This window comes from Phyllostomus discolor, chromosome 5 (genome assembly GCF_004126475.2).
Source record: "Phyllostomus discolor isolate MPI-MPIP mPhyDis1 chromosome 5, mPhyDis1.pri.v3, whole genome shotgun sequence".
NCBI lineage: Eukaryota > Metazoa > Chordata > Mammalia > Chiroptera > Phyllostomidae > Phyllostomus > Phyllostomus discolor.
The window spans coordinates 7,544,184-7,556,946 of record NC_040907.2 but is presented as its reverse complement, the minus strand read 5'-3'; the positions used below and the strand labels follow the sequence as shown (position 1 = coordinate 7,556,946).

The window sequence follows — 12,763 nt, the reverse complement described above, 5'->3', positions numbered from 1 at the left end:
CACATGGTGCCCCTGGGTGTGTCCAAGGACAGCCAAGTGGACTCCCCTGTTGCACACAGCCTGGATCAGCTGGGTCATTGAACTCAGCCTCACGGAGGCTGTGGCCAACTCTTACATGCTCATTCACTCTCTTGCAAATGGCCAGTGAAGAGCACCTGCTCAAATTTTCCCAGTGGTGCACAGAGACAGAGAGCCCCACCCTCCCCCACCACACCTGTCTCACCTTCTGCTCTCCCTCCAGACATCAGAGAAACATGCACTCTGGGATTCTAGAACCTGGAGCAAGAAAAACATGGTGGTCTCCCCACCCTTCCTCGTCCCACTCAGCATCACCTACATCAGCAACAGAGAGCTTCTTAGAGAACTGGATAGTGGTGGGACCCACACTCTCATAGCTCCAATAGGAAGGAAGGATGATCACAACCCCTTTAGAAAATGGACCATGGCATTTAGAATCCGCGTGGAGCAGGGGAACTGAAAGTAGGGCATGCTGAGCATGTTGAGCACTCCATGAAAACCATCCTCCATGTGGTGCCAAGTCACAGGGACTCCCAGGTCCTCCAGTCTCTTCTTGTACAGCAGCGAATCATCCCGGAGAAGGTCATTTTCACAGCTCACGATGCAAGCTTCCGGGAGCCGAGACACTATTTCATCTTCTGCAATCAAGGGTGTGTTCATCAAATCCAGAGCTTGTTGTGTCTCCAGGTAAGCATCCTCGTTATAGGGCACAAGGGGCACTTCCTGGTAGCCTCTCTTCTTAAATCTCTCTGGGATGTTTTCTGAGCCCAACCACTTTCTGTACTTCTCCCACACTTCAACAGGCAAGTGGGCACGTTTCATAACTACGCTTTTCCAAGAGGGGTGGATGTCCATGTAATAACAAAAACAGCGGAAGGCAAAATTTCTGCTGAGCAGTGGAGTCTTTGCACTCTGCTGGTAGGACGGGAGTCGGAAATCCATCATTTGGACAACAGGATAGACCAGAATCTGAGCACGGATCTTGGGGAGATCTGACCAGTCCATAAGTTTTTGACACACTACTGCTGCCATTCCCCCTCCAGCACTGTCACCACAGAGTACAACCCGGGCTGGATCCACCCCGTACACATCCAGGGTCCTGAGGAAGTGGACGGTGGCCACAAGGCAGTCTCTCACTGGCGTTGGAAATTTATGCTGGGGCGCCTTGCGGTATCTGAAAAGGAATCAAGGAACATGGTTTACACTCATCACCATGGCAGAGCCCAAGACACCTGTGTGTTGCATTCCTGAGCCTAAATTTCTTCCATTAACTTCTCTTTCTGAACCCTGAGCAGGTAGACTTAAGGCCTAGGGCCTAAATGAGTTGATGGAAATAGCATCTCTCCCTCTAGAGAGCATTCGGACATGATGTGACCACACTGTTTGCAGTTGTCCTGGTGCCTGTGCAGGGCACCCTGGGCATGTAGTGGAAAGTGTGCAGACCGTGCAGGGCTCTTCTGCTCCAGGAAGACCAGCCCACCCAAAAGGGCTGTGCTGTGAAGCTCGGCAGCTGACCTGCTTAACTAAGCCCACTCCCCAGCCAGCTTGCAATTCATGCCATGCATAGAATGCCCCACTGAAACACACCCACAGGCTGCCCACAGGAAGGAGGGCCCATGCTCTGCCTCTGTGTATCTCCCCCTTCCTTCCTCTCCTCCTTGTTGGCTGCCCTGCTTCCCCTTTCCCTCTGACTCCCTGCCAGTCTGAGTTCCCACCTCCCACCCCATCACTCCAGGACACAGCCTTTTATCCCTGCCCTCCCCACCCTCCCCTTTACTCACCCAACTGCTAAAACCACAGAGTCACTCTCTTTGGACAAACGACAGCATATCAAATGGTAAGTTTCTAGAGAAGAAAAGGTTTTAAAATTGACTAAGAAGGCTTAGTGGGCTTCCTCCACCTATCATGGGCTGTCCCTGCTCTCTGCCAACTACCACAGACAGAGCTCATGGGTCCTGACTACTGGTTCACAGCATCTGAGAAGGTATTTGGCCATACACCAGAGTGCTTCTGTGTGTGAACTCAGATCCAGACCCAAGTTTGAATCTCTACATTGCCTCCTCTTCACTTGAGCTGAAGGAGTATGAGGCACATCCCTTCTCTCCCTGAGACTCAATTTTTCTTATCTGTGAAATGGGGACAGTGAGTATCATGGGGCGGGGCAATGAGATAATGCACATAATGGGCTTCCCCTGTTCCTGCCACGTAAATACTAACATTAAAAAATACTCATTGGTAAATATTGCTCCTATTGTCATTTCTTATGTAGACCATACCCTAGACATGGTTTCATTAATCTCCCTATTCTCACAGGCTACCACCATTTATCTTGGCATTCCACAGACTACAAAGCAGTATAAAGGCATTTTCCCCCTATTTCCTGCAGGTGGGGTTGGGGAATTAAGATAACAAAATGATCTCAATTGTTAGTTTTCTTCTCTCATTAATTTTTCTCAAATCTTTGGTCCCCTTGTCTGTTTATACTAGGGTTTTCTGGAAGCAATACCTGATGTGAAATGAAATGGTGTTTTAGTTATTTTCATTTTAAAAAAATCCTTATTTCCAACTCAGTAGTCACACAGCATTGTGAAGATACCAAAATGCCACTGATTGGTACATTTTCAAATGGTGAATTTTATAATCCGTGGATTTCATACATATAAATGAGTATGCCCCGCTTTTTTGAAAGTGTGTGTTAGGCTGCTTTGCTTTTACTAAACACCTACATTTGCACCTGTTTTTGACTAACCAAAGGAAGACTGAAGAGCATTTGCACTTTCACCAAAAAGAAAAAAAGAAGAAGGTGAAAGGCAAAATTTGCCTTCAGCTTTTGTTTCTTAGGGAGCCTTTATAGAGGCTGTACCCATCACCTCCATTCCCATCCCCTGGGGGTTGGCGAGGAGGAGGGGAAAGAAAGGCTACCAATTTCCCAAAATCACACGCAACATCTCAGCATCCAGCCCCAGAGCTCTGATCTGGGTCTCTGACCATCTGGGCTTTATCCCAGCTTATTTGGGGCATCCATTAGCAAGGCGTCTCCTAAGATAGTTGCTTCTTAGCTTTACAGCACTTTGGCTTAGGAAAGGTGTGTAGAGACCCTACTTTCACACTGTGAGTGAAACCTGCATCCTGTTACGTCATAGCAGGGAAAACCTGTGTAGACATATGCATAGATGCACATGGATATTCCATGCATGCCTCATTACTTCCAGAAAGAGGTCAATACCTGCCATACCTTGGCCACTGAGCAATCTGGGACCCGCTAGGGCCCTGGTGATCCCTGGTTGTAATGGGAGCCTTTAGATGCCAGGAGGATGACAGAAGTGCTCCACCCACCCCGCTGTGAGGCTGTCACACTACAGGCTGGGTCAGAGGGAAGGACTCTTACTCAGGCTCCCGATGATGGTCCCACCACCGTGGAAGAACAGGACGCCCCTCCGGGGAGTGCAGGAGGACATCCTGGGCTGGTACACCCTCACTGGGATAGTCCCAAAGCGGAGGTCCTTGACCACCACGTCTGGGTCCTGCTTGGATGGCAGTCGGTTGTATACAAATGAGACAAATTGGGGCATAGAGCAGATTCCCAGTTTCTCAAAAATGGTGCCCTGTTGGTGAGAGAAGAGGAAATGCAATAGGAAGGATTTCAGTGTGCCCCTGCTTCTCGCCACGCGTGCCTTCTGCAGATGGCTGAACGCATCCCACCGGCAGAAAATCCTGGGCACCCCCTCCGCCCCAGCACCAGCCCAGTCAAACCCCTCTCCCCAGTCCACAAACCCCAGCCCTACAAACCAGGCTTCTGGCCCCTACTGAGGGACCCTGTACCTGTGATGTCCTCCATGCCCACAGGGTCCCTGTTCCAGCTGGCATGGGTGTGACATCTCTTCCTAGGGAGCCCCTCCAGGACCACCGCAGCCAAAGTGGCCCACCCAGCATTTGTTTGCTATTTTTAGATGTGATAACTTCATTGTGGTTATGTTTTTTAAAGGGGGGATGGAATTTAATCTTATGGAGATACCTTCAGAAATATTTTTGAAAAAAATAATCCGATGTCCGGGACCCATTTCATAAAGCAATGGGAATGAGGGACAGGTTGGGGGCATGGATGAAGCAGGACTGGCCAGGAGTCATGAGTGTCGGGGAGTAAGGACTTCTTTTACTGTTGGTGCAGGTCTCAAAATTTCCATCCTTACAGTAAACACAGGGGGCATCTCCCCAGGCACTGCCTCTGCAGCGGTGCCCAACCTGTGCCAGCCGCACCTCAGCTGGTCATGAAGCCCACAGCCTGGCAGCAAGCTGGTTTGGAATACATATGTAGGGTCACAAAGGAAGGAAGTTTTATTTAAACACAGTTATCAAAATATTGATACATTACACATTGAAGTAAATGTGGGATGTAACCTACATTGGCCTGTTAAGTAGCGCCCTAACTAGTGAGATCTGGTGGCTGGTCTAATATTGTCATCCTCTGGAAGGAACACCAGGCACATGTGATTTTTCATAAATCCTGCCACAGCTGTAACATGCTTGGAAAACATGGGACTTCTCTTAGTGACAAAGTCGCAGCTACCGCTATCACAGCTGTGGTGGGTCACCTCATTGTTGATGGAAGGAAATTCTGTATTTCCATCAGAGGTTACATTTACCCCATCCAAACTCATAGACCCTTGCCCTGTCCCCCTTGGGAGTTTGGGGAACCCCCTTATGAAGCCCTTCCACACCCCACTGCCCAGTCTCAAATTCCTTACCCCACTTGCCCCTCGGTAGACCAGGTAGCTTGTGTGCTGCTGTTTCCCATCCCCCCATAACTACTGCCCACCCCTGCAGGAAGACTCTGGAATTTGACCTCTCGCCATGCCTGACTCTGAGAGTAGAACCGGCCAGTGGCACATAGCAGTTGTCCAACACATCTTTGTAGAAGAAACAAATCAACACATTGGAATAAGCGATGTTTAAGGAGAGCTTCCTCTGTGTCAGGCCCTGACACTCACACTCAACTCACTGTCTCCCCACAAATGCTAGGAAGTGGGGACTATTATTACTCCCCATTTTGCAGATGAGAAAAACTGAGTCACTATGTTTGGGAAACTGGAGTGTAGACTATGAACATCAAGGGCAGGAAGAGTACAGGAGCAAATCATCAGCTCCTGTAACTCTGACCTGGGTGGGAGAATCCTCCCGATCCTGGGTTCCTCTCCATCCAGGGTCTCTCACGAGAACAGGCATTTGCAATCACTTGTGGTTACATAAGAGACCAAAGAAACGTGTTTTCTCTGTGCCGTTTCTGCCAGCCCTCTGGAGCGGCACAGCAAATCCTTACTGCCAACCTTGGCGTGATCCTCACCACCACCCATCCACAGGGGTCTCATTAAATCACGCCCACCAAGAGGAACAGGTAGAATCTGACTACTGACAGGAGCAGGCTTCCGTCTCTCCAAAGCAACAAATATCTACTTTGAAGTCACATCTGTAGTTTTGCTCATGGTACCGATTTATGAATTTGCTAGCATGTCTCTCTGTTTTGGCGTCGGCCGCTAGGTAGAAACGGGGACCCAAAGATTCACAACAACTCCTTCCTGTCTTCAGGATTTCAGAGCGTGGCCAGTGCCGTGAGTGAGGGAAATCAGGAGGTGGGGCCACAGACGGGAGCAGGCTTTTTTTTTTCTTTTGAGAATGGGAATCATTCATTGAAGTTTGTGGCTATCAGCCCATTCAGCTTGCGAAACCCTGACAAGAGGTTGAGAATCACAAGTTACCTAACAGGAATTATTCAGGTTTGTCAATATACTGTCAACCTCTACCACCGTGATATTAGTGTTCATCCAAATAGAAGCTTCTGGTATGTTCTCCCCACACTCCCCTTAACCCTCACCAGGAGGGAACAGAGAAAACACTCGACTCACCCAGGTCACCAACAGCTGGAAGAGACAGTGCAAAACCCGCAGTTTCACAGGGTGGCTGATGGCTGCAGGGATGTCTGTAGTGAAGAAGTGGCTACAGATGACCCACAGCCCCATCCCCACAAAGCACACACAGGCTGCCTTGAGGAGGACCAGCAGAAGGGCCCACATGGTGCTCTTCCCACCACAGAGGAGGCCACGAAGAGGCTGGGCTCAGCACACACCACTTGGAACCGGCTATTGGGCCAGCAGAACACTGATACTTATATCACAACCAGCCTTCCCCATTTCCTCATGTGCCAAAAGAATTGGTCCATCCCAGGTGAGTCACACACGTGGTTCTAACAGGCCTACAGACAGGAGAAAGGGGCCCCTGCAATCTGACCCAGCTGGGAACAAGAGTTCCAAGGTTCCAGCTCACATCCTGGCACTGCAACCAGAAATGGCCTTGAAAAAGTCACCTGGGACATCAAAACATGATCCCTCCCCGTGCCCTCTGATGCCTTATTCCTGTCTGACCACTCCTGCTATTCCTGAGTCTACAGAGGAGACCCCAGGGCATTTGCACTTACTGTGGCCTGTGAAACACTCTCCCCTCAATGGCAGCTGAGCTCAACCTCTCCCCTACTTTAGGGCTCTGCTCACCTGTAACCTTCTGAGTGAGGTCATCGCGGGTAACCTTATTTAAAATTATAACTCCCCACCCACATTCAAATGCCAGATCCCACTGTACACATACATACACCAGCTTATGTTGTCTTTATGGCTTTTACTACCATCTGAGATAACACATACTTCACTTTTTTTGTTTATTGTCTGCAGAATATAACCTCCGCAGGAGACAGGAATTTTTGTTTTGTTCTTTATTTTATCCTCAGGGACTAGATCTGGGGTTTGGTACTTAGCAGGTGCTTAGCTAATGTCTATTGAAAGAGGAATGAATGAATAACATCATTGTTTTCATTATAAAGCAGGAAAAAAAGAGCGCACCACCTCACCTTTTCAGATCAGGTCAGAGACTGCTGTCAGTGTTCCACATCCTCCATCATTTATGGCAAAGTCCCACGTCCACAGTAGTGATGATGACATCTCTCCTACTACCAACTCCGAGGTCACAGTGGTGGGTCTCACATGGGGGGATGTTGCCCTCCAGGAGCCATCTGGCAATGTCTGGTGATATTTATGGCTGTGACAATGGTGAGGTGTGGGAGCTGGCACTGACATCTCATGGGTAGGAGCCAGGGTGCTGCTGAGCATCCCACAAGGCACAGACAGCCCCTACAACAGGAAGTTGTCTGCTTCGACATGTCAACACTGCTCAGGGAGGAAAACCCTGAGTTGGTAAGACTTGGGATTGAATCCTGGCTCTGCCAAAGGGCAGCGTTCTGGACGTGAGCAAGTTAGTTACTTATACTCTTTTGCCCCAGCCTGTGTGGCTCAGTTGGTTGGGGCATCCTCCTGGAACCTAAAGGTTGCAGGATCTGAATCCATGCTCCCTCCCCACCCTCTCACCAGTGCTGGGACATTTCTCTAGCCAAAGGTAAGGAGTCTGAGTCTGCTCTAAGTCCCAGACAATTTGTTTTCCATCTTGGCCCACATTGGCCCATATGACTTTCATAAGAGGAACTTGTGTTTTCCTGTGACTTGTAGACCTAAGTAACATTGACTTTTATATGTGGCCTGGTGCAGAGATTCTAGCCACGACCTGTGTACTGTCAAGGATAGGCTTCCCCTACCCCTTCCCCTCATCTTCCTCTTCCTCCTGCAGCAAGTCAGCCTGAGAGCTCCTGCTCTCCTCTTGGTCAACACACTCCACAGCCATGACTGTGAGTGCCACCCACACACATGGCACCTTCAGCTCTAAGTTGCTCTAGGGTTTCAGATTCAGATAACCAACTGCCTTCATGACCTGCTCTTCTCTGTCCCATTTTTCTCCCCTGTCAGCATTGCATCACCATGGTTTCTGCCAGAATCCCTACAATTCTCCATGATTCTTCTCTTCCAGGCCCTCCCTAAGCTGCTGGGTCCTGGCTAGATCCCAATCATGTCAATATTCATCTTATTAAGTATTCTCAATCCTTCCCTTCCAAATGATTTAGGATTTGCAATCATATTTGTGTGGTTTTCCTGCTTATTGTCTGTCTCTCCAAGGACATCAGCATTCCAGCCTGGAGCCATGTCTGCTTCCCTCACCAGAGAATCCTCAGTGTCTAGCACACTGTAGGTGTTCAACAAATGATTGTTGATGGAGGAATGAATGGTGTCATGTTGTGGCGGATACCGGCCAGCAGTATCCATCTGTGCTGCAGATGCTCGTCGAAACATGGAAAAACATACACAGAGACAACCAGGTCCTGTGGGGAAATAGGGACAGAACGGCCACTCTCTCTAGGGGAGAGAGTGTGCCGTATCCATTCCCAAGCAGATTTTTATTGAGAATACAGACTTAGTTTGTGGATTCACAGTCTGGCAGAAAAGATCAAAAGAAGTAGGTGACTTATACAGGTGCAGACAGAACCCCTGCTGTAATTCTGGGCAGAGATTGGAGTTTTAACATTTGAAAGGAGTAACAAGGCTCAAAGGGCAGTTTTGGTTTCCTGTCTGTGCCTTCAAATTCTAATCTAATAACATCCTCCAGCAAACAGATCTCACAGGATCTTGCATTTCTATGTCCCAGGCCTGATTATCCCAGGGGGCCACCATTTCTGGTCTGGGCTACACCGGCCCCTGCTATTTCTGCAGGCCTGAGTCAACAGAGGAGACAAAAGCAGCCAGGAGACTTGGATTACTCACTTCTAAGAACAAGGACTCAGGCTTTGACAAAGCCGAGGGGGCAGGGGTTGATGTCCATCACACCTTCATTTCCACAGCCCTGAGTCTCTTCCCAGAAGCCTTCACGTGATCATGGCTGTCTTGGTCAACTCCCTCCGAGGGAAATCTTACCCGTCATTGGCTAACTGATCAAGCTTAGGAGGTCAGGCACAGAACAGGCAGCGTTCATACCAGGGAAATAAGTTTTGTCTCCTTAGTGGCTCCTGGTCCGGAGGTCTCTCTCTCAGCCTAAGTCATGGGGGGGTTACCGCCAGGCAGGGCAGTCCCCAACATCACGTGACCTAGGGAAATGGTAACATGGAAAATGTGTCCTCTCTCTCTTTGGTGGTTTCTTGTAGAGGCTGGTGGAAGTGAGAGAGGATGAGATTGCAAGATCCCTGAAGTCAGCACCCACAAAATCTGAGTGAAGTTTCTCTCTTGGAAACCCTGTTTGACTCAAATCTCTTTAGATTCTGCAGCCTCCCTCTCCTCTGTTAACCCAGCATGCAAAGGGGCCTTGACTGCTTGGTAGGGAGAGTTCAAGAACCCAAACACCGTTAGTTCCATTACTATGGATGAGGCAAAGAGGCTGTGTTTAATGAAGTGGTTTGTCCACATTGGGTAGCAGACAGAGCTGGGATTCAAAACCCATTCCGTTGAGATCTGACTCCAAGGCCAAGTCCATCGGTTTCCAACAACCCACCATAAGCCACACACCATAAAGCTTGTAGCAACCACCAATGAGAGTATCTCTCCCTTCAACCCACTCACATTTTAGTGACTTCCCATCACACAGATGCTGAAAATACTTGAGAAGGCCTTCCTGTGAGAGAGATTGGGTGAAAATTATCACTCATTGTAAAGATACAAACTCACAAGCTTATTCTTTAAGACATTCAATTCTCCTGAAAAAGAAAAGCAGGGTGCATGAAACTCACAGTCAGTGTGGAGCATGGGTGAAAGTAAGCTGGTGTCATGAGGCACAGAGAAAACACACAGCACAGGGAGTGTTAAGCACAGACTGTGAGTAAACCCAGGGCTTAGAGACATGGGAAGAAATGGCATGAAGTGTTCCAGATACACAGTAAGCAAGACAGTAACTGCACAACATATTGAAAATAGAGTGTATAAACAGAATGTTTGGAAGGGATAGAAAGACCAAGTGGTAAGTCACGAGAATGCCATATCTGCATTGACAGCCACATCATCCTAAATTGGTCACGCATTGGTGACACTCGATGAGGCCCCACTCTGGCCACTCGTGTCCTTCCCAAAGAATGCAGGTAAAATTCACATTTACTCTGCAAACTGAGAAAGGAGCTCATGCTGTGCCCAAATGTGCCTGCTCTTGGGTCTCACCAATGGAGGATGTATGTTGGTTTCAGACCCCTCCAACTGTGGAAACCCCTCTGGTCCTCTTAGCTACACCAGCAGAGGGGAAGGTGGATGTGGCAGAGAGAAGGGACCTGGGACTATTACATAATCCAGGAAAGAGCAGGTATGACTCTTCCACCCCACTGCCCTGGCACCTTACTCAGTGTGGGCTGACTTACAATATAATAGAGCTGGCCAGTGGGCCAAGTTCAGCCTGGATGAGACAGAAAAAAGTCCTAGGTGGGAGGCATTCCCCCCAACCCATTCTCTTCCCTCCTGTCTCCTTTTGTTGGCCTGACCTTCTCAGGTTAAGAAATAAACTTCATAAGTACTCTGTGTATTAACCATGTTTTGTTTGTTTATTGCTGTGTGTGTGTTCTGCTGCTTTGACATCTGCAGCCTTGTCACCCAGAAGGGACTGTCCCTCCCCGTGTTAGTCAATGCTTGTACAGAGATAGCCAACAATGCACCTGTAAGGGCAGTTTCCAAATGCAAACAGGCTGACACCTGGAAACACTCCCTCCATGCATCTGTCCTCCCCCGGGCCACTACCCCCTGCCTTCATCACCTAGGGCCAGGTACCAAACCACTAGGGATAGCACCCATGTCCCAAGCCACTGAATTCATCCAGACCACCCAATCCTCAGCCTGTGCACCCTGCGTTGTCTATTCCTTCCATGGAGATCATCTGCCTCTGGTGTTTGCCACACAGACTGCCAGCCACACACCAGACGGAGGTCTATGGCTTCTCACCAAGTTTCCAAACCTAAATTGGCTCACAGATCCAGAGCCTCTGGACTGAAGAGGAGACCAGGCCCTCTGAAGGAAGGCGTCTGCATTTTCTCTCAAGTTTATGCTGCCCATCCTCCTCCAAGTCCTCCCTGAAGGGATCTGCAGCCACTGTCCACAGTGATTCCCTGGACACCAGCCCCCCTCCCTGATGATAACCCTCCATGTGATCTCTATTTCTTTATATCTGTTTCTGTTCTAGTTATTTGCTTAGTTTGCTTTTGTTTTTGTATTTTTTAGGTTCCATTGTTGATAGATGTGAGTTTGTTGTCATTTTACTGTTCATGTTTTTTATCTTCTTTTTCTTAGATAACTCCCTTGAACTTTTCATATAATAAGGGCTTGGTATTGATGAACTCCTTTAACTTTGCCTTACCTGGGAAGCACTTTTTATGCCCTTCCATTCTAAATGATAGCTTTGCTGGATAGAGTCATCTTGGATGTAGGTCCTTGCCTTTCATGACTTCAAATACTTCTGTCCAGACCCTTCTTGCCTATAAGATTTCTTTTGAGAAATCAGCTGACAGTCTGATGGGAACTCCTTTGTAGGTAACTGTCTCCTTTCCTCTTGCTTCTTTTAAGGTTCTCTCCTTATCTTTAATCTTGACTAATGTAATTATGATTCACCTTGGTGTGTTCCTCCTTGGGTCCAACTTCTTTGGGACTCTCTGAGCTTCATGGACTTCCTGGAAGTCTATTTCCTTTGTGAGATTCTCCCTCATTATGTTTTCAAGTAAGTTTTTCATTCCTTGCTCTTCCTCTGGCACCCCTATGATTCGGATATCAGAATGTTTAAAGTTGTCCTGGAGATTCCTAAGCCTCTCCTCATTTTTTTGAATTCTTATTTCTTCATTCTGTTCTGGTTGAATGTTTTTTTTCTTCCTTCTGGTCCACACCGTTGATTTGAGTCCCAGTTTCCTTCCTGTTACTGTTGGTTCCCTGTGCATTTTCCTTTATTTGACTCTTCATAGCCTTCACTTTTTCCTCTACTTTGTGACCATACTCAACCATTTCTGTGAGAATCCTGATTCTAGTGTTTTGAACTCTGCATCTGATAGATTGGCTATCTCTCCATCACTTAGTTGTAGTTTTTCTGAAGCTTTGATATGTTCTCTCATCTGGGTGATATTTTTTGTCTCAGCGTGCCTGTTAGCTTGTTACATAGTAAGGGGCGGAGCCTTAGGTAACACCAGGGTGGGGCAACTCACCTAGCTGCTTTGTGGCACGCTATGTGGGGGAGGGCTCAGAGAGGGAACAATGCCACTTGTTCAGCTCTTGGTGGGCTTTCAGTTACTTCCTCCACTATCAATAGGCAAATTGGGCTCTTCTGGTGCTAATATCTAGGTGGGTGGTTTTGTGTACATTCAAGGATCCTGTGGTTCTCTCCAATGAACTCTCCTGTGAGTCTTGGTATTCCTCTGTCTGCTGCAACCCCCACAGATTCTTTCAGTCAAAGGTTTTGAGGCTTTATTTCATCTCAGTGGAACTCTGGGTTGCATGGTCTGTCTCGCTCCCCAGTTGTTCCTCCCGGTTTATCCACATGCAAATGTGTGACTGCCCTCTCTGCCAGCCGCCACCTTGCCCATTCCTCCAGCCACTGTGTTGCCCCACATCCTCTCCACCCTGGCTGCCCGTCTCCACCCCTCCAACCAATCTGGATGAATAATTCTTCTTTAACTCATTGGTTATCAGACTTCCATACAGTTTGATTTTCTGGCAGTTTTGGTTATTTTTAGTTTTAATTTAATTTTGTTTGTTGTCTTTGTTTTGTTTGTGTGAGGAGGCAAAGTGTATCTACCTATGCTTCCATCTTGGCTGGAAGTCCAGAATAACTTATTGACTATATTTCCTATGCTACTCTTTATATTCCATGA

At 48.0% G+C, this 12,763-nt stretch overlaps 1 protein-coding gene across 1 annotated transcript; it reads right to left on the bottom strand.

The window, feature by feature from the left end:
• Nucleotides 1–308: 308 nt before the first annotated feature.
• Nucleotides 309–6,130, bottom strand: LOC114495968 (arylacetamide deacetylase-like 3). Its single transcript, XM_028511152.2, has 4 exons — nucleotides 5,919–6,130; nucleotides 3,407–3,623; nucleotides 1,800–1,863; nucleotides 309–1,192 (listed from the first exon to the last, which is right to left on the bottom strand). Exons 1-4 carry the CDS (start codon nucleotides 6,084–6,086, stop codon nucleotides 418–420), a joined length of 1,224 nt encoding a protein of 407 aa, XP_028366953.1. The 5' UTR covers nucleotides 6,087–6,130; the 3' UTR covers nucleotides 309–417.
• Between the last annotated feature and the right edge of the window lie 6,633 nt (nucleotides 6,131–12,763).